This window comes from Balearica regulorum, chromosome 20 (assembly GCF_011004875.1).
Source record: "Balearica regulorum gibbericeps isolate bBalReg1 chromosome 20, bBalReg1.pri, whole genome shotgun sequence".
In the NCBI taxonomy this organism is placed as follows: domain Eukaryota; kingdom Metazoa; phylum Chordata; class Aves; order Gruiformes; family Gruidae; genus Balearica; species Balearica regulorum.
The window spans coordinates 223,182-244,923 of NC_046203.1; the positions used below are offsets into that span (position 1 = coordinate 223,182).

At 45.4% G+C, this 21,742-nt stretch overlaps 1 protein-coding gene across 12 annotated transcripts in view; it reads right to left on the reverse strand.

The window, feature by feature from the left end:
- Positions 1 to 21,742, reverse strand: part of RAPGEF1 (Rap guanine nucleotide exchange factor 1) — an 89,891-nt gene that overhangs the window by 16,655 nt on the left and 51,494 nt on the right. For 5 of the 12 annotated variants that reach the window (XM_075772680.1, XM_075772678.1, XM_075772683.1 and 2 more), the window contains 5 exons: positions 20,784 to 21,299; positions 14,026 to 14,228; positions 11,394 to 11,552; positions 1,751 to 2,035; positions 274 to 366 (listed from right to left, as the gene is read on the reverse strand). In XM_075772680.1, the coding sequence (XP_075628795.1) occupies positions 274 to 366; positions 1,751 to 2,035; positions 11,394 to 11,552; positions 14,026 to 14,228; positions 20,784 to 21,299 (1,256 nt within the window). The remainder of the gene's footprint in view (positions 1 to 273; positions 367 to 1,750; positions 2,036 to 11,393; positions 11,553 to 14,025; positions 14,229 to 20,783; positions 21,300 to 21,742) is intronic. The other 7 variants (XM_075772685.1, XM_075772684.1, XM_075772689.1 and 4 more) reach the window with 5 other exon arrangements.

The following is a 21,742-nucleotide window of genomic DNA, read 5'->3' on the forward strand; positions in this document are numbered from 1 at the left end:
CGCAGCAGGAAAAGCCGTCCCTACCTCCTGCCGGGGCTCACCATGACCCCGAAAGCACCGCCTGCTCTCCACCCAGACCGGGAGACCACCCAAGCCTGCAAGCCAGGACAGGCAAGCAGAGGGACCGCCAGCAAGGGAGCCGGGGCAGCAGGATGGACACAGGAGCTCCACGGTGTGCAGAAGAGGCCGGTGCCAAGGGCCTCAGCCCCGGTGTGAACTCAGCATGCACCAGGCAGCCCCTTCCCGGTGTCCAGCCCTCTCCGGGTTACTTACTCCTTCAGAGCGAGGGAGTTCCCCGTTGCTCTGGCCAGAGGAATACAGATTGACATATTCACCCTCACCAGCCTCCTCACTGGCGTTTTCACTCTAAGGGAGACAGGATGAAAGGAAATATGTGATGGTGCTCTCTGCCAGCACTTAATGTTGGTGAGAGAACGTGCCCGTGGGCTGGGAGAAGTGCTCTTGGCAGCTGCTGTCACCTAACTGGGAGCCCTTCCTCCAGCTCAGTGGCCAACACTGGCCACCGAGGCTGTACCTTTCTGGGGGTAATTATTTTCCATTTCCCAAGGACTATCCCAAAGGCCCTGAGGTGCAGCAGGACAGCAGCAGGCACTGCTTTGCAAGAGCCGCCACGGACTCCATGCGAGACTGCGAAGATGCAATATGCACGTGCGGATTTCAAGGTTATGGAAGCTGAGCATTCAGAGCTCGACACACAAGTGCCTGTCCTACCCATGGTGTAGTCCTGCCGCTAAATGCAATTGGCCCTGCAGCCCAGAGGGTATCAAATGCATCTCCTGAACTATGCTACAAGCACAGACTAGAGCCACCACGCCAGGCTAAACCAAACTCAAAGGCTTCTGGGCTGTAACAAGGACCAATGCAAGGAAGATGCAACAGCAAAGTCAGGTCCAACGTGTGAAAACCTGATCATTTACTCTGCAATCAGGGTCCCTCTTCCAAACTCTTCACAGAGGCAGCACTAGCATGCACTGTGCTGACAGCTCTAATCCCATTAACTCTAGGCTTCGCAGCAAGCAAAAGAGGAACTGTCTTGAAAACGAGGTGTTTAAACAGGTAACTGTAATGCACAAACTGCCAAATGATCTGCACAATTGATCTGGGACCTCACACAAGTAGTGCCGTATCAGTGTGGGAACAGCGTTAGTCTAACTTCACCAACACGTGATGCTTTGCACCAACGTGCACTGCCACTAAACGCACAGCTAGGGCCGCTGCTAAGTGGAAGGAGCAGGAGCCTGGAGAGAACAACAGGTTTATGCACAGGAGAGGGAGAGCTGGACTGCACCCACCACTCCTGGGGCTCACCAGTGGCTTAGGAGGGAGCAGGGCAGCAATTACCAAATCCTGCCGTGGCAGCAACTGCAGGATGCGAACCGCCGTTAGGGGCCTCTGTTTAGAAACAACCAACCTCACACAACACTCCTTAACCTTCCTTAGCTTTGTATTACAATTGCAGGAAGCTACAGCAACTTCTCCTCTCCCCTTCACCAGCATTTGACATTTTATGCTTCCTACGCATGTGCTCGCATTTTCTCAAACCTGGTGAGGTTGTTCATTTTTTCTAGCCACCATTTTTATACGAAATTACCTCTCTGCAATTCACACACACGTTTGGAAACCAGACTAAATCACATTTAGCATGTATTAATACAAGAGACATTTTCTTTTACAAAACAAATAAACCCAGCCTTGCGTTAAGGTGCATTATCTCTTTGGATAGTCTCACCGAAGGCGTCTGGAGAGAATCAGTGAAAGAGGTTTCAGAAGGCAGGCAGACAGGAGCATTCCCGTTAAAGCTGCTCTCCTGAGAAGAGGAGTTTGGCACATCCACAGTGCTGGGTGACAGGCTGGCTGCGGCGGGCACCGCTAGGTCAGAGCTCTGAGACGGATGGACGGGCAGAAAAGGTGGGGTGGAGCAGGAGGAGGAGGAGGTAGAAGAGAGGAAAGGAGGTATGGAGACCTGGTTGTGAGGCACAAAGTCCTGGGAGTAGGACCTAAATACAGATTTGTACTACAGGATGCAGAGACGTACAACACAAAAACAAGGAAGATGGGGAAAGGAAAGAGACAGACAAGAGAAAAAGTAATTAGATCAGCAGTAGTGTAGCAGTGACAGCACAAGGCATTTCTAACACAGGCACCTCTCTGTCGAGAGGCCAACCAGAGGCAGCACTATTTTACCACCCCCATGATAGAGCAGCAATTGCTACCTGGGACACATCAGCCAGTTTTTGCACGGAGAGGCATGTTCTTGCACAAACAGCAGCTGGGCTGCTCATCTCTGAGGGAAAGGGGGCACCAGGGTGTTTACCTGCAGGTATCCAGCCTTTGCTGGGGAGGGAGAAAGCCTGGATACCTCGGCACTGTTAATGACAAAGCTCAGCCTGAAAATCCCTTGAGTGGATGAAAGGATGCGAAGGCATACAGAAACCACGACTGCGAGCATGCTGGAAATATCTAGATAGAGAGAAGTACTCCAAGTGCTTAGTGCTTTTCTGGGATTTTCCACAGGATCCAAATTTAAGATGCCATGTGCTCCAGCCCTGTAATTTAACAGCTACTGTGTCAAGTCTGTTCCAGAACACACAGCTCCCAGGGAGGAGTGGCTGGGTACTGTCTTCAAATTTACACTGAAGGATAAAGGAGATTACACTGCTACTCCTTCCTATTTGAGAAACATAGGGAGCAAAAATGGTAATTGCCCTCAGGAGCAATGAATTCCTTATCAAACCGATCCTTTAACGCAGTGCCTTGAAGAGTCAGCTGAAGAGATGAAAAGAGATCATCTGCGTAAAGCTTTACTTCACTATCTCTTCTAATCATCAGATTACTGTTCAGATAATATTAAACAGGGTGCAGTGGGAATATATTGTGCCAAGAAAAACAAGAGGAACCCTCTGCTTTTAATATCTGGTGCTAGTCAGATTTGCCATCAGGGTAAGTCCAAAACAAAGCTGACACCCACCAAAAAAAGAAAAAAGACAATGCTAAACCTGCTGCAGAGGAGTTTATTTTAAAACATGTAGAGCTCAACCACTAGCGAGATCTGTGTCGTAGTCAAGTGGACCAAAGGAAGAATCACATCATCCAAAAATACCCACGCTGAAATGAAGCTGTGGCGGTTGCTCGTTTGAGCGATCTGCTGCAGAAGGACGGTGCATTACAGAGCTCTCAAGAAGCAAAGACAAAACTTGCTCAAACCAGGCTGAAAAGCAACACTGCTGTGATGTAAAGAGGAGAAGGGAAAACAAAAGCATGAATCGGAGAATTCAGGCTACATTTTCTCAGGAAAGTTGAGTGGGTGATAAAAAGAAAAGCTTAGTCTGTCACCTGAGCCACGGCAGCAGCATCCAGTTCAGCAGCGTTGGGGCTTTTTCCTACCTAGGAAAGATGTGAGCTTAAAAATCTGAAAACAGCCTCAGGACAGAAACCTGGGCAAAAAAACTTTTCCACTACAAAGGAAAGGAAAAGTAAAGGTCAGTGGATAGACTTTACCTTCCAACACCTTAATCCTCGAGTGGTTGCCCTCCACCACGCATGGTATCTGGCAGTGCTCTGGGTGTATTCTTGGGGCCCAAAACATATTGCAGGCCATAATACAGACGAGCAGAGGGAGATGCTTTGGAAAGAGAGCTTAAAAGACTACTGAAAAATAATTAAAATGCAAATCCCTACCACATGCCTGTGGCTAAAAGGAGACTGGCTCTAGGACAGGCTCCTCTCTCTTCCTGCCGGTTTCTTTCTGGATGAGCAGCCCTGGCTCCAGGGACCCTGTCAGCTTTTGGTGCTGCCTCAGTAACAATGACAAGTCTAATCTCTGTATTTACTTTCTGCCTGGATAAATGCTCTACATTTATTCATTTTCACTTGCATGGCACAAAACACTAAATCCCTTGTAAGACACCAGGCTCATGACATCATCTTGGCTCAGCAGATTTATTATGCCTGCCCCGTCTCCCTGGTATTTCATGATCTCACCAAAGCTAATATGCCAACTATCGCCCCAAGTCCCAGGTTAGACCCCAAAAAAGAACAGGAGCAAAGCAAATGGAGAACCACTGCTGCAGCCGCTCTCGAGAAGGCACTCAACAAACGGCTGTCCCAATAATGAGATCCTCTGCTCCAGTAAAGGAAGTAATTTGCTCAAATAGGACTTAGGTGCCAGCTCCCCTAGAGCTGGGCTTCCTGTGCCCACATGAGACAAGCGGCATATGCTGTCCTTCACTTTGTAGTTGATGGACACCTTCCATTGAGGAGTCCCAAGGGTTTCTGTCTCTGACCTGCTGAACTCAAAGAAAAAGCCAGGCTTTTGCAAAGCAGCAGTGAAGCTCATGCAAGGCAGGAGTGAAAGGAAATTACTGTCCTCAATCAAGTGACTCTGAGGCAGGCAGCACCCTGTGAGGCTCTCACGCTGTGTGACGGTGCTGGCAGGGTTAGTTCAGGCCAAACGCCGGCCGGGAGGCTCGGCCGCTGAGACGCTGACCGGTACGCTGCCTGCAGGCTGAGCCAGCAGCTTGGGGAGATGAGTTACTGCTTCTGGGGGGCAGGAAAATTTGCACAGCTTCTGCCTTGCATAGTTTCAGAGACATTAATCCCCAATTCAAAGGCAATTTGGACCTAAATATAACATAACATTGCATAAATTTTAGGAGTTTGACTGCAGATACGTTACTATTGACAATCACTATACATTCACCTCTTCTCGGCCTCATCAATACTTTCAAAACAGTATCTTGGCATGAGATGTGTTGAAAATGCCAGTTTAAGGCTCAGGTACCCAGGAAAATGCATTAATCTTCATTATGTGATCCACAAACAATCATTTAACAATGCAGACACGCTCTCAGCATGCTGTTAACAAAGAGAACAGTGCAGAGAAGCCCTTCGTGTGCTGGCATTAATTAGCCAGCCTGCTCTCAACTTCCAATCTTCTTGTAAAGCTGCATCTTGTAGAAAGCGAGCCAGGGAGCCCCCTCCTTCCTCTGGAGCCTGCAAGCAGCTCTGGAATTCCAGCTATGCAGCATTGCTGGGACAAGAGCCAAGAACGAAGCATACTTTTAAAGGAGAAAAAAACCACCCTGCGGAGATGATGTCCATATGGCACCCATTCCTGCTGCTCCCCACTCCGACCCAGCCCAGCCAACAGCTGCAGCAGGAATTCTGGCAGTGGCTTCCACGGGGTTTGGGTGTTGTACATCTCTCGGAAGCCCTGTCATCCTTTAAAAGACATACTTTTTTTGGGAGAGGACAGTCCATTCAACAGAACAGTCACAAGCAAACTAGTTCTTCTCTAGTCCTCGCCCCATGAAATCACAGGCAACAGCTTACCTGTTAAAACAATGCTTGTTTTAATCTGCTTCTTAGAGGTTTCTTGCAGGGTCAGTAAGGCCTTGGTTATGGCTGTACTGACACAACCTCCTACTCCATGGCTTTGGTTTAAGTACTCCAAAATAATCCCTGGGAAAGCTAGAAAGCAGGGTGCAACTGGATCCTTTGAGAAAGGATGCTTTCCTCTATCCAAACTCCACTTATGCTGCCAGGCTCCCACCACAGGACCAGAAGATGGTCTCCCAGCATGAGTGATCCTGACCTATGACAGCAAATGGCCAACACAGGGAGACGAGAGAGACCCCTCTCCTCTCACCAGTAAAGCAGATTTTAAATAAGCCCTACCTGCCACTTGGGAAGTAGTTCCACAAAGCACGATTTGAGCTTGGAGCAATCTTGTATCCTGTGAAGAGCAGGAAGCTAACGTGCCCAGACCTGAATGTTTACCACACACCATGACACATAGAGGTCTTCCAGAGATGAAATCTTTCAACATTTTCAATTTGCTGCCTTTGATTTTTGCAACGGTCAATATTTCAGAACAGTTTTCCATCATTAGCAGGAGTGTTACAGCATGTCCCAAAGGTCAGTAACATTACAACAGTTTATTTGGATTAGATGGCAGGAGATAAGCACTCTCATAGAAAACTTATTTCAAGAGTGATGCTCCTCCACGGTCACTAGGCATGGCTGACCACAAGTAACAGGGAGACAGAGTGTTTATATGCAGGGAGTCACTGGTTGTGAGTTACAGCAGTCTCCATCCTAAATTCAAAGTTGAATTCAATTATATGGCTGACAGAGCATCTGCAGCATCAGCAGACAGTCTTTACCTTTTAAGCACAGCCTTCTCAGTTACCCTATGGACTTCTTCTGCCAAATTAATCTGCAATCCTGCCAGACACTCCCGGATCAGATAGAGCATCAGACTTCCAAAACATGAAGCTATCAGAGGAAAGGATCAATCCTTTAGATCTCCTCTGCTAATGCTATTAAAAGAGCAACATGGGCAACGTGCCAGAACTGGATGCCCAAATTCTAACAGTAGAGAACTATGTTCACAACATACTGGGTGTTGCACAAAGCCGCTACACCCTAAGAATATAATTGCATAGACAACTACTGGAAAAGACATCCTATCTCATGACACAATGCTGGGCTTCCAGATACTTTTGCTAATGAGGAAGGAAACACTCTTACAATGAATGGCTGGAAACACAAGCTGCCAACAGAACGGCTTCAAGCACTGCCACAGGAAAGGCAGCAACTCCTTGTGCTTGAATGTTTCCCAGCAAAGCCTCTGATGTGGCTGCACAGCTGACCTCCCTGTTTTTAAGCAGTGGTTAGCATAGCAGATGGATGGATGGGGCTTGCTGTTCCCTTGGGAAAGGGTCTCCTGGCTTCTGCACAAGAAAACACAAAATCCAAACTTCTCCTTAAGTGGGAAGGATTCTTGTACATCTTTGCAACAAAACAAATAAGGGGGCAGGGGGAAGAAAACATCTGTAAGGTTTATTAACCATGCTATCATGCATCTCTCTCTTGAAACTATCAGGAGAATTCAATCTGATCACACCTAAACTGTCAACTCTTGTTTACCTTGTAGACAATACCACCGTATCTAGCAAGCAGATCTTTAAAAGGCAGAGCCTGGAGACAAAGACAAGACTCCTAAAAAGTCAGTCACACAAAAATTGTGGTGCATATGGCCTATGAAGTCAATAGGGAACTGTTTAGAGAGACCTACACAGAGCCCTGTAGTGCTCCAACTGCAAGAAAAATCTATAAACCACCAGAGGAAGGGGTTTTCAGAAGCAGGATTCAGCGATGGCAGCATGCAAAAGCACTATTAATATCACCATCCAGACCTGCCACAGGCAGTGGAAATGAACACAAATGCAGAAGGAATTCTAAACAGGAAAGGCAAAACAATAACTAGAACTCAGCAGCTAGTTAAATGGATGCAAATTTTTTTATCCCTCTTCTGTCTACTCCAAATTAAGGAAGCAAAACCTGCTTAGGACAGAAACGAACTAACACACTATGATTTCCCCATCTTAGTTTGATCGAGCTCCCACCATTGAACCACCACACAAACCAGCTCAGTCTGTGCTTGGGCCAGAGCTACACTGTGTGTTGCAGACTGGAACTGAGCTACACCAACAGGGGCGAGGTGGGGAAAACATGCGAAGCACATGTCTGCGTTGTGCGCGTCTTTAAACACTTATCTGACCCTCCTTTTCCTGAACATACGTTAGCACACACACAAGAAAGAAAAACAGTTGCTGTGAATTTTCTGTGCGCTTGCTCAATTTGCTCAAGAACAGTGGGAACAAGTGAGAACAGAAGCGCTGAATTGGAGCTTTCATAAGGAAATCACTTGCGCCTTCTGCTGGAATCAAACAGCCAATTTGGTTTCTGGAAAATTACTGGAAATGTTTCTTAATTAGAAAGAAAACATAAGACAAAACATTATTTTGAGAAAGGCAAGTTATTTCTTCATAGTGGAGGATGCAGCCAAATTTCCACTAATGGCATGTACATGCCTCAGAGAAACAACTGCGTTCCTTGTTTCAGTGAGGAAAACGTTCCTAGCTGTAACCGAATGCAAGACTTTCTGCAGTCCTTGGTGGAAAATACGTGGATGGACAGCAGCATAGCTTCTCCCTGGACTGATTTCCTCTATCAGTGCAGAGTTCCCCAGCTGCTGGGAAGTAATGAGGGTTGATCCCTGCCCACCCACTTCCAGTCAAACAGCACAGGGAGTTAACAAACCAAAGGACAGTATCTCTGTCTTCACAAGAAGGAGGGAGTGATCAGCTAGAGAAAAACTACTGCCAACAATTACCAAGGAGACTGCTTTCTTATTGCATACCTCCTTTCCTACCATCTAGAAACAGAAAGTATTTTCAAAAGAGATGGGAATCCCTGAAATGGCTCTTGACAGTACAATCCAGTTGTCCCACGGATATGAGATTTAATGGCTTCGCTGTGCATGGAATGGGGAGTATGACGCTGCAGTTCCTTATAACATCACCCACGCTACAAACGCGACCCTTGCTGGCACAGAGGCCAGACGCGAATCAGGCTCGGTAAAAAACAAGCTCAACTTGCCAAACCTATGAGGTTTGATCCAGTTGCTCAAGATCTGCCTCTATCCAGTAAAAACTATTACCTCTGACACAATTCCCTGCAAAGAAGGGAAAAGCGTGATTAGCGGGTTGACAGAGCAGCAGTGGCTGCTGGACTGCAGCAGTGGCTGCAGTGCTGATCAGAAAGAAAAAAGTCAGGGTTCTAGAAAAGAAATTCATACATTAAAAATTCAAAGAGTAAAGATGCTCTGAACAACTTCACCTCTTTTTTGCTTCAAAACACTGTCTGAAAAGTCTTTTTAAGCCCCTGAAATCGGTAGTAAGGCGCTAGTCCTTCACCTGCAGCACAGAGCTAATGGGCTAATGTGCAAAACAAGGTGTCGGCTTGGCTTTCCTGCTCTCTGCATGTGACAGATGGGTCCAGGGCCAGCTCTTCCCTCTGGGATTGACTCCTGCTGTCCACCATCCCAGGCCAGTCTCCAGGGAAGGAAAAAAAAGCACAGGGCACTTTCTGGAAATTGGCTACGCTTGGCGAACCTGCGATGCATTGCTCACACTCGGTCAATGACTGGCCATTTCATTTATCAGCTCTGACTTCCTGGTATTGATTGAAGGAGGTTTTTGCTTCCTGGATGGAATGGATAACGATTAATGTAGGAGACATATCATTTGAAGAGATTTGATAATCACCACTGATATGTAGGTGCACAGGAGGCCAACTCCTCAGATGGCTGGTATGCAAAGGGTGCGCTCTTCTAGCATTAACTCCCGTGCTGGGGTTGGTGGAAAGCTACTGCTTATTTTTTAGCAGGTTTATTGCTCACGGGAGTGGCCTTTCTTTGGTGAGAGAGTTAAAAATGAAGACATGAGAATAAGAGGAGCAGAGCGATGTGTTTAAAGCATTACTGGTGCAGCTTGTGGCATCCCTAGCGTGAAACGGCACGGTCTTTCCAGCCAGCGCTCGGGAGCAGATTGCAAGAGGGGCTCTGGTCCGTCTTAGTGCTGAAATGCAGGGTGTCATCCTGGGAATGATCCAAACCTTGACAGCTGGTTCACCTCTCTGTCTTATTAGGGATAGGGAACATGGGATAAACTCTGGTTATAGTATTACATGGGTCAGCTATGATGCATGTAAGGACGTTGGCATTTTGCAGCTCGGAGACAAAGAGACGCTGTCATAGTGAAAATCTCATTTTTGCCTGTGAAATAACAGACCAGCTAGAGTCATGAGCAACTATGAGATTATCATAATTTAAAGGCATTAATGGGAAAAAAAAAATCACCATTTTTAATTCAGCTTATTTCCTTTGTGCATTTCACAGTGCACTGACTAATTGTTCTCATTGTTCCTCATGCTCCAGCCATTTATTTTTCCTCTACCAAATCCTTGCAAAAATGAGTAAGGATTTTTTAATGAAGTTTTAACATTTCGTAAAATAATATCTTCACAGTAATGTAGTCCAAAGCAAGATGAGAACAGGTGAGAACAATTAAGTAGGTAGTAACCATTTAATCCAACCAGCATGCTTTTTTAAATGAAAGTGCCCACATATTTTTAGAACATTATACTATCATATTTATAGCCTCTCAATTAAAACAAAAATAGTGAAGTGCTTTTACTCAGTCTTACAGTTCTGCATTTTGCTTGCAAGGATCACTATCAAACAAGAGCCGTACAACTCAGAACTTCTGCATTACTTCAAATTTTAAAACTGTTTACCACAAATTTATGCAAGCACTAACCTTTCCACACCTCAGCCTTTTCATCTGTGCAGCAAAACTATGATAACTGCACTCTTATACAAGTGGAAGTCAAAAGCTTTAATTCATTGCTTGTGAAGTAGTGCTACTTGTAAAGTACTTGAATACTTTCTTCTTCTTCAGACCCATGATTATCACTAATTTTTAGAGAATGAGTAAGTGTTGAAATGGGAAGATAGCAGTGGCACAGTGGGAGGATACCATTTTCAAATATTTAATATTAAAATAATTGAACACTTCTGAATTTTCTCAAGACTTGTCTGAGAATTTCTTCTCCAGAAGAAGTCTAATTTACTAAACATCCAGGTCACTGTTAAAAAATAGCCTATTCTCAGTTGTCATCACACGGCAATCAGAGCATAACCACATAGTTTTACATGCAAACAAGCCCCATACTGATGAGCTGTTGGAATCCCATGGTTAGATTTGATTTCATTACATTAACACTTGGTTATTACTACCATTTAATTTAAGCAGCTGATCACAGATTTAAGCAGTGCTCTAAGATTATTCTTATTTTGATTTCAATCATTCTCAGCCCCTCCTGCTGTTCTCTCTTCAGACCGTTCACAAGGTCTAGGAGAGAAAACCCTGCTCATTCGTCAGCAAATCATACAAGCCTACTGAGCTTGTTTGGGACCACGGAGACATGAAGGTAAGCAGACAAGCAAATATGAGATGAAAGATCTGGCAGAAGCCATTTTCTAGAAAAAAAAAAAATTAAGGAGCTGTAGCCACTGTTTCATACGTTTGACTAAATCCATGTATTTCGGGGACAGCATCTTGTTATTTCTCCAAAGGCCAGACTCACACAGCAGCCTTTAATCGACTCATCCACATCGCTGACATTACGCAACGGAACAAAAAGATTTTGCAGCTCCAGCGTGCAGCCTGGGGAACATGTAGGTCAACAGAGTGTGCCTGGGCACACAGGCCAGCTCTCCTTTGTCAGTCCTCGCCACGAATGTCAACACCGACGTGTATATGAAGTAATGAAAGCCACACCTCCCCTGTGCTCCATTTAGTAGGATTTACACACAGTTTTTCTCACCTGGCTGATTAATACATGAGTTCAAAAGCCCCCAAAAGAACCTTCACCTCTACCTGCAACCGAGAGCGTAAGCACTGAATTTGCACACAAGCATTTCACCGACACAAATATGCACACACGTTAGGAGAGCAACTCACCGAATGCACAGGAAAGGAGCTGTGCCGGTTGAGAAAGGAGTTAGAGACTGACATAGTGAGGCCCTGAGTGGCACCGCTGTCCTCGGGGGTGAAGGGCACTTTAGTTTGCTGGACACAGTAGGAGACAGAAGAGAAAGAAGAGGCAGCATAGGAGGCCTGCTGAAGAGGGGGAAGAAAGCAAGAGACAGAAGACACAAAGAAAGAGAGCACAGAAAAGGCTATGAATAAAGGGTAAGAAATGCTAACTGTAAAACAATGCATATAATGGCTTGCTAACCAAACAGCTATTCATACAGTTCATCAGAGCCAGACACACCAATACGCCTTTCTTGAGCTCAAGAGGCATGACAAAAATCACAGTTCAAATCTTCTTTGTTGCACAAATCCGTTAAAAATAACCTCCCACCTCCCCCTTCCAGTTACCCCCACGGGCAGCTGTGCCGGGAGAGGCAAGCTGGTCCTCGGTGCCCTTTTTTCCCCATAGCATGGGGGGCAGATGCCCAAAGGAAAAACTGGCTCTTGCTTCTGGCTGTTAAGCAGCCGACTCTTGCAGACTACTATTTTTTGTGGCAACCTGCAGACTGGAAACTTGGTCTCTCCAGTGTGATCCATGGGCCCTCACTGGTACTGCTGAGATACCGGATAACAGGGATGTCCAGCCATTTTTCAGTCCAATCCAAAATTATGTATCATTTGCACAAGAGGGAGATATTACACTGTAAGTAACAAATACTATTAAGGAATTTCTCCTGAATTCGACTATAGTAAGGAGTCTGAGGGAGGCTAAGATATATCTAGGCTTTCTCAGCTCTGACTTGTTGAATATAACATACAATGTTTCATAAATAAGATCTGAAGCTCACAGGAACGGACTTCCTAATTAGTATTTTATAGAGAAGTCCATCCAGCAAAACTTGCCTGCTGCTAGAGCAGCTGATGCCCATGTGATTTGTTGTTTCAGAAACTCTCAGGGCAGCAGGAGCAGAAGAACAAGAGTCTGGTGGCTTTTACAACGATTGTTGAATGAGCCATCCTCTGCTTGCAGCACTTTCCCAATAGAGATGAAGGTAAGGGTGGGAGGCTGCACTCGAAGAAACCTTTGCTTCAGGGGAACTGCAAGCAACACCTTGATGGTATCAGCTTGCAAGACAACAAGAATGCCTAGCAGGCAAGCCAGTGACAACTTGGCTGCCCAGATAACAATTGAAGGGCGGCAAAAAAATGCTTTGCTTCAGCTGATAAATTCAGAAAAGGAGCAGAATTTCCGTTCTGCACAATGGCTACAGTAAATCTGTGCTTTACACACCCTTTCTAGACTAAGTCACTGCTGGAAACTATCACTAGAATGTAGCCACCTCTAGGAGGAGGCAGTAGGGCAAGGGACTACAAGGTACAAGTGACAGCGCAAGGGTCGCACTGACAAGGGGACCATCAGACTCTGCCTGATCCTTCAGAGAAAAGTCCTGTACACTCGTCAGTGTTCCTGCAGAGCAGATGGGACATGGGCATTTAAGGCCTCATCCCCACAAAGCAATAATGCATAATACTCAGTTTAGCTTAGCTGGAAATGTTACCTTATCTTTTTAGGACTCCTACCTGCATCACAGGAATGCAGTTATGCAAATCCCAAAACTAGAGTTCTCCATTGCTTTCCCCATTTGATTACAAAGTAACACCCTGGGACAGTCAAATTTTAGCATAGATAACATGAAGAATTACTGCAACAGTCACCCTGGTGATGGTAAGACCATGGCTCTGTTCCCACATTTCCTCCTGTTTTGTTAAAGCCATAGCCAATTTAACTACATGACCACAAAAGATGTTTTTTCTTTCTGTTTTTTTTTTAAATAGAGCAAATCAGATAACTAATATAAACAAACCCCCTAACGTTGGAGTTAAAGAGAAAATAAATGAAGACCCTTAAAAAAGAAATAGGACAAAATCTCAGCTCCACTGAGGCTGGAAACAAAACTGCTGCTGCCATCACTGAGGCCAGGATTTCATTCCCCACATGGAAATTGGCACCGGCTGTACTGTTAAACTCCCCACCCAACACACATGCACATGTAGGTGTGCCTTTTTGTGCTGGGAGGGTCAGCAGAACACTGAAAAACAGGTAAAATCCTGGGTCACACAAGGGGACTACTGTGGAGAAAATGTGGACGAGCTAAATAATGGCTAAACCAAAGTTCTGCAGCTCTGGCCCAGACTGAGCCATAAAAGCAGTTATTATGTTTAAATGGTTATTATTAGTGGCATCCTTGACAACAGTTTCAAAACAGCATTGGGAACAACAGTGCAGCAATCTCTCGAAAATCGTGTTGCCCAGTGTGTCAAAATCTTCAAAGCAGTTGTCATTACGCAAGCCTGCAGTCTGGCACAGATTCAGCCATGCCATGTGGAAGACTAATGTTTCATTTTTAGGGCATTTTAGGACTTTCAGCGCTTATGGGGAACAGTCTGAACGTGGGGTACCTAAAAACATGTTAACAAGATGACAAGGAGCATGATGTGGTAACACCACCGAGATGTCCTCCCACCACCGCAGCCTGTCAGAAACAGCAGCAGGGAGAACAGAGCTGTTCCTGGGAGGCTGGTGTGCCCTGCCCAGGGCACTGCAGATGTCACTCACCAGCTGCCGCTGTTTCGGTGGCAGAGCAGGAGGTGGTGCCAGATCTTGAGAGGGGTCTAAGCTGATAAAGGAGTCATTGAACCCATAGACTTCCATGAGGTGCTTGTTCTTCTGCTGGTAGATGTGCTCGTTCTGAGGGGTCTGGTAGAACATGGACGGCTGTGGCTCTGAGTAGTCTTCCACAAACTGCATATACGCCATCACTGGGAAGAAAAAAAAAAAAAAAAAAAAAAAAGGTCACATCACTCACATCACTGCTCCTGGTCCACATGGTGCAGCTGCAACAAGCAAGCAGGGTACTTATTCTCGAAATAAAATAAGAGTAAGGTCATGCCAGTCAGTCGGGCTTTGCTGCAGGCTGGAAGCAGCAAAGCATCCACACCGTGTTCACAGGTAGCTCACGCAGTCAATTGCCATCCACCTTGCAGGAAAGGATCTGATTATCCTGTCCTGCAAGCCAGCACACAACAAATACTCACAGGCCACAAACGCATTTGACAACAGTTTAAGGAACCAGTGAGGTCTCTGAACAGCTACCTGAGAAGTCTGATTCACTGACTCTCAGCCCAAATCCCTTCCTCATGGCAATTTTGAGAATATTCCTCAACAGCTAATGCCCAACGTCACCAACAAAAGAGATTAACTTCAGTCTGCTTTCTAGGAGGCACAAATAATTTTGTACAAAGATACAACCTTGACAATAAACCTGTAATAATTCTTGTGCCTATAATAAGTCTCATATCAGTAGTCAGCAAGATTTCTAGAATGAGGAGGGTTACAGCCTTTCTCCATTCTAGGAAGCTAATAAAACTGTTATCAGAAAACACCCACCTGTGAGACTTAGGTGTACCTCTCCCTCAGCTATTTATATGTCACTGCCAATGCTGGCACAAGAGACTTACCTTTTAAAAGTGCCACTGACTGCGCCTTCCTACCCTCTTTGCGCCCATCCCTTTTTAAAGCATCTTACCATCTCCAATTCTTGAATCCAACTGATTCAAAAGCTTTTCTGAGATGTGGTTCAATAGAAATATTAGATGGGATCAAATCTCATTTAAATGACATTTCCATATGTACGATATCCTTCCAAAATCTATGAAAAAACCCACACAGGTCTGCCTATGCAGCTCTGACAGAGGATTAGTTACTGCTGCAGTATTTGAGTGTTGGAGGGGGAGAATGACACCCAGTGTCACAGAAAGACTACAAAAACCCCAGAATTATTAAGGATCAGAAGTGTACTTAATAAATGTAAAATAAAGAACTCTCATCTATATACCCAAAAACAGGAGCAACAGATGTATTTAAGTATCATAAAAAGGACTAACCAAGGCCTCTTGGTAAATATGCTGTCATGCACAAGATACTCTGTGATCATTCTTCCCTTCTTCCTGATAAAACAAGCAGTTTTCAGATTTTGTAAATCTGGTCATTAGGTGGCAATTATTCAGCTTCTGCTGGCATTTCAGTTGTACAACTGAAAAGAATGGATGACTTCAGTGAAAGCTATAAATACAACAACCACAATGCAGTATTTGCACATCGTGAAGCCGGTTCCTACACTCGCTGCAAGGCAAAGCCCTCTGTTCACCTGCCAATGCAGATCTACAGGTCAGCCGATTTCAAACAGGATGCAGCCGTGTGAATGTGTCGGCAGGAAGGAGTTGCTTTGCACCTGTCTTTTGCACCTTTTTTCAGACTTCCTCTAATATTTTAAACTCCATTTAGAAATGGAGCTTAACACAGCTGCCCCTTCCCACAGAATTAAATCCCTCCTCCAAAATATAAAGAAAAAAAAAAAAGAAAAAAAGATCGTGGCAATTGGAGCACAGGAAACCTCGGCTGATGGATTTCAATCCCGACCGGTAACACCTGCTGTCCCCATCCTGTGACCCCACACGGTCCTGCCAGCGGACAACCTGTTCGTGTCCCGCAGTACTGCCAGCTCCTGCACAGCTCTGCCAAGGCTGCTGAAATTCTGACCTCCAACGCCCCCTGCTACCCAAGCCTTGCTCCTCTTCCTCCCCCAGCACCACTTCACTGATGTAAGCCACCACCCTTGCTGTTCAGACCTCTCCTTCTCGAAGGGAGTGTGACAGAGGTTTCAAACTGCACGCACGTGTGTGTTGGGGGGTGTTTGTGCCCGCTCATCTGCTGGTGTCGGCACTCATGTTAAAGCCAAGATCAAATTGTTCAGGCACGTGAATTTCAGCCTAAGTCCTAACAGTGAAAAGCAGTGTGTTCTGGCAATATTCTCTTATTTGAAATCATGATGAGGGAGTCTTCGTGTAGAAAAACCAGAATTGCTAAAATACTGTTTTCAAATATGAGTGATTCAGTTGACTAAAGTACTCCTATTAATACCTGTGTCCTGAAAAATGCCTTGGTGTCATACAATGACTTTAGAGGATAAGATCTAAAGAAGGCTTATGAAAGATATTTCTCTAGCAGCAAAAGTGAACTAAGGATCAAGACTCCTCGGAGAACTGTAGAGGACAACAGCTTGAGGGAAAAGACCATGTTTTGAGAGCTCATCAATCGAGTAGGACAAAAGCCAAGAAGTCTGGCTTAGCAGTCCTGGTGTAATGCAGCTGACATTGCTAAATTCAGACCAACCCCTCAAGCGGGGTTCAACCTACAAAAACAGTGCTTTTTACAGTGCTTTACACTTAACATCTAGACCTGAAGACAACACTCCGGATCGATAGCTGTGAGTTCCTGGGTTCAGATGTCTGTTTGACAGCACCACTTGGGAAGTGTTGGTGAAAAGGGTATCACAGTAGACACTTGCGTAAAATTAAATTACTGTAACTCAAGGTAGTAAGCCTGAATGCTGTTGAGAGCCTTAACTCAATCTGCAAGGGAATAATGAAGAGCTCTTTTATCTCTGCTCTTTATGAGGCTAATGCATCCCATCGTCATGGCAGCTCCCCTGCCTTGCTTGTTACAACTAGTCCAGGGCAGGTAAGCATGTCTCTGCTTCTACTTTGTCTTCTCTGTTTTGAGGTGAAATGAAAAACAATTGAGATGGTGAAATACAAACTTGGCTCAGGAGCAGAGACTGCAGAGTGTAAATTAAAATGGGCATCATTAAAATGCTGCCAGTCTTGAACAGGAGAGTAAGGGAGCAGGACCACTCCTGAGACTGCTGTTTGCAAAGGGTCTTCTCTCCCCCCTCTTTGCTGTGGTTTTTAACAAGGCAGAAATTTAAAAAGCAGATGGGAAATTACATCACCAGCTCAGATCAGGCTGCACGCCCTGCAGCGACTCTGTGCAGAGGGAGGGATGGGGGCTGCAACCTCCATGGTGAGCAGCTGGGGTGGAGTAACACAGTCTCAAGGCAGCACCCCGGGAGAGAAAAGAGGCGAGAGAGAGAAACCACATGCCCAGCTTATGTCAGTTCTGAACCCAGACAGAAAATATTTGAAATAAAAAAAATAATCTCAGACTGAGGAGAGGAACACCTTCCCAGCAATCTGCTTGCAGTGCCTTGGCTGTCATTTCTGAAGGAGCTAAAGCTGCTCAAGGATTTCTAGCACACACCAGTTCTGCCCACATAGTAGAAGTCATAGGTATTGCTTGCTGTGCAGCTGGCGCTCTGCAGCCAGGGAGAGCAGCTGCTGGTCCTGGAAGCAGCACTTTGCTGCAGGAGACGAGAGAAAGCAGCAAGCGAACTCTTGTCAGGAAAACACCCTTGGATCAGTGGTTGCTGGAGTCTGCCAGGAATTGCTAGATTATCAGCAATAAGGCACATTTGCAATATAGGTAAGGCATAGTAGTATCCGATGCAGAGGACTCAGTGAAGGTCTGGCCTGAGTCCTGGTGCTGGGTCAGCAGCCTGTGTTACAACTGGCCCTGCACAAGCGCAACAGATTTGTGTGCATGGGCATGAGCCAAAATAATGGAAATTCTTAAGCTATACTGCACAGCAACTCAATGGAGACGTCAAGGTCAAATAAATCAGTCTTTGCTGTCACCTCTGGGAGGAGAGCTGTTTCTCAAAGAGCTCACATTATCCGCTGGCTAAGCCCAGACTGCCCTCAGCGTGGTTCCTGCAGTTAAATACCAGCTGTTTACAGGGCACCAGGCTGCATTTTGTTCCCACTGACAGGGAGGGAAACATGAATAAGTGCCTCACTTCTAGTCTGCAATCTGTTTAGGGGAAAGATCTTGTTATTTCTGACTCTGGGCTCTTCATAGCAGAAGCTGCTCCATCTCTGTGTCTTGTACAGCAGGAACATGATGTTGGTGGTCAAGCAGAAGTCTGGAGTAATTTGCCCTTAGCACAGTAACATGTACTCTTACAGCACAGTAAAATAATAATTCATGCCAGACTAAACAGCTTATTACTCCTCTGTTTAAATTATACAGAAGTCAACTCTTGGAGGTCTCTCTGAGCACAGCTCACAGCAATACACATGGTTAACTCAAGCAGGATTTGCTATATATTACCAATAAAAAGACCATCAAAGTCTCTGCTGCAACATTTGCTGCCAACTACCGAAAGATGACCCACAACAAAGAGACTACAACCAACTCCCATCTGTGTGAGCTCTAGATCTTTTTAATAAATTCATGCATCTCCTCCGGATCCCGGGAGTTTGTTGGGGTTGTGGAAGCAGCACTGCCTCACTTATGTGATCACACAAGAATATCTACATGCATCAGCCTCCAGGCAAAAAAATCTTGGGTGCTAGCATACAGCCTGAGTAATGTTTTACTGCCCTTTTAATGCTGAAAATAAAAGTAAAACTAACAACCACAGATCTGTGGTGTGATATACTGTGGAGTAAAAACAATCTAAAACAAGTTCTCAGTGTCACATGAATGCAATTAAAAATCCGCAGCAGTTGGGTATCAGCCCAAATACTACTACAAGCTTTGCAGCAAGGAAGCTTTATCAAACCATCAGAGCTGTCAACACATTAGATAACAGCTTCTACCTTTCCTAACAATGCAATCTGATCAATACTCGAGAGCTTCTGATAGTGCCAGATGACAATTAACTCTATTCTAACATCAAAGAAAATTCATATACAAGGCCTTGGTACTGAGGTTAAAAAGTGTGCACAGGCAATGGAGAACATAGCTTTAAAAACTGTTTTTAAGTAACTCCTTGACATCTCATATGGTAACACAAAACAAAGACATAAGGCTTAAAGAGAAAAGCAGACAGCTCAGGTCTCTCTTTCAACTGTCAAACTGCCTCTTACCCAAGACTGATTCAGGCGTCTCCCCCTACTAAAGCTGCCTATGTGCACGGGAGCATTTCCCTGCACCCATCCCAGTCTGCATGGTGTAAAACCCCCTGGACCCAGCCCCACAAGGGCCTGATCATACATAAGGAGTTTCTGTATCACATCCTCTTGCAGCTGGTACTGTGGGCGAGTATTTTGAACAGCACGAGCCCTAGCAAATAACCTTGGCTATGCCCTGTGCCAGCATTTATTTCCTTTCTGTTGTCTACAAAAAACCATCTCGGCTCCTTTTTAGCTACTTTCAGTATCTTTGAACTGCCTGTGTACCAGAGAGGGACAAAAGTGATTTCCTGCATATGGGGACACTGAACTACAAGACGACCCTCACTTTCAGGTGGGTCAAGCCTTGTGCTCTGAGTAAAATCCCAGAGGGTTACAAATGTGGACTGGTCACTTGGGGATAATGGAAATGGTTTTAGCCAATGCACTTTTTAAAAAAAGTGACTGGCACAGTACATTACCATAGGAACGGACAGAATACTGACCCTGCCGCACAACACACCGATCTCACTTCCACCTTATTCTATGTGAAAAGACTATAAATTGTAGAAATGAGTCAGAAGGACAACTCAACACTTTCGAATCAGCTCTTCACTTGGGCTGCCATCCAAACAATGGAACGCTGTTGATCCAGAGCTTGTATACGCTACCTCCTCATGCAACATACAACTGCAAAACAAGCCAGTGACTAGTAAACTAACATCTGCTGATCTCACTATGTAGTCCACAGCCTTCCTTGGCAGATCAGTATGGCTGCTTTTTTGGCAAGAGGTTTCACATGCTTTCAGCCATGAACATGAGGGAAATCAGAATAAGGTCATAAGCCTGAGTCACAGTCAGCACTGGTGTGCCAGGAGTGTGGCTGGGGATGGCGAACCTTCGCATTTAGAGGCTGCTCATTTTAACTATTTGGGAAATTCTTAGGCACGCAAAGAAAGATGAGATTCTGTAGCAAAACAGCAGTACTGGACACTAGGTTAACAGTGTTGTCTTCCACAGCTATGTGGGTGACTATGTTCCTATTGCCAAAGAACTGCTCTGGCAATGCTCTGTTTTGTACAGAAAAGCAGCCCTTTCTCTGAGCTCATGGAGAGTACCGAATTCTTTTCTGCAGTAGGAAAACATTCATAAAATAGGGGCAGAGGGAAGGGAATGGACATAAAAGGGGAGGATAAACCAGGAAAATATGCAAGGCAGAGCGCCTCAAAGATTTGCACTCAGGTAAACAGAGAAGTGTGTTCTCACTACAGGAATGAAGATGCTGCGTGACGCCAGCTCCCCTGGGCCTGGGTCGTTCTTGGCTCCCGGAGTCACTCCCTGCCTGCCAAAGGACTGACACCTCCCTTCCACGTGTCTGATGCTGACTGACTGATTTTGACACTCAGCCTCACGAAAGCAAGGGTGTTACCTTGAGGTCACCATTACTTAGTGGTCATCAGAAGCACAACTGCAAGGAAAGGTAAAGGTAAAAGTAAAACCCAAACACAAAGACTTGCTTACTGTGTTTGTTTTTCTTCTCTGGCAGAGGTGGTGGCTTCTCTGGGTCACTGTTCGAATCTGGAGCAGCAAAGTCAGCAATGAATTCAACTGGTGCTGAAGAGTTTCCTTGCTGGAAAGGCAAAACAGCAGCAAACGGCGTGAAGGGTACTGATGGGACAGACGCTGCATTCTGCATGTCATCCTCCGAGATGTTATCGTATTGGGATGGGTGCCTCTCATAGGACACCCTGCAGCCTGAGTTATCTGAAGTCTGAGAGGCTGCGCTCCTCCTCTTCTTTTCTGGTAAAGCTGGAGGAGTCTCTGTTGGCTGCGCTGCTCCTGAGAGGCTGCAGAATTCCAGTGGAGGGGAGCTGCTCTGCGGGAGCTGGAAAGTGTGTCCATGGAAAGGGGAGCCAGACTCACCCAAGGACTCTGGCAACGGGCTGAGGATACCTGGCACCTGCTGAGGTATCTGATCAGCGTTGGAGAGGTCCTGCTGCAGGAATTCATAGTCTGGATCATAGTGATCCGATTGATCTGGTTAAATAGATGGGACAGGAGAATGATGCATTAGTTTCTCTCTTTTACCGTTTAGTCCTTCTCAATTCTGCCCCTCCCATTCCATCAGTTAATTAATAAGGTCATTTAATCAGAGTGGCACTTCCTTGCGGCAGGGACCATCTTGCCACACCTTCTGTAATGTCCAGCCTTAATAAAACTCTTATCGTTATTTTTTTTTACACTAGCAGACAAATAATAAAAATTCAATAGGTAGATCATTGCAGACATTATGTTTTATATTTATAGTTTTATTTTCTTTCCTAGTACATAGAAACAACATCGCTTTAGTCTACCAGGGCTGTCATTTCTGCAGACAAGGCTGAAATCAACAAAACATTCCACTTGAGAGCTGAATTGAGTTTGAACACAATCATCTATAGCTAGGGGAATACATTCCTCTGGGCTTTTTCCTATCCGAA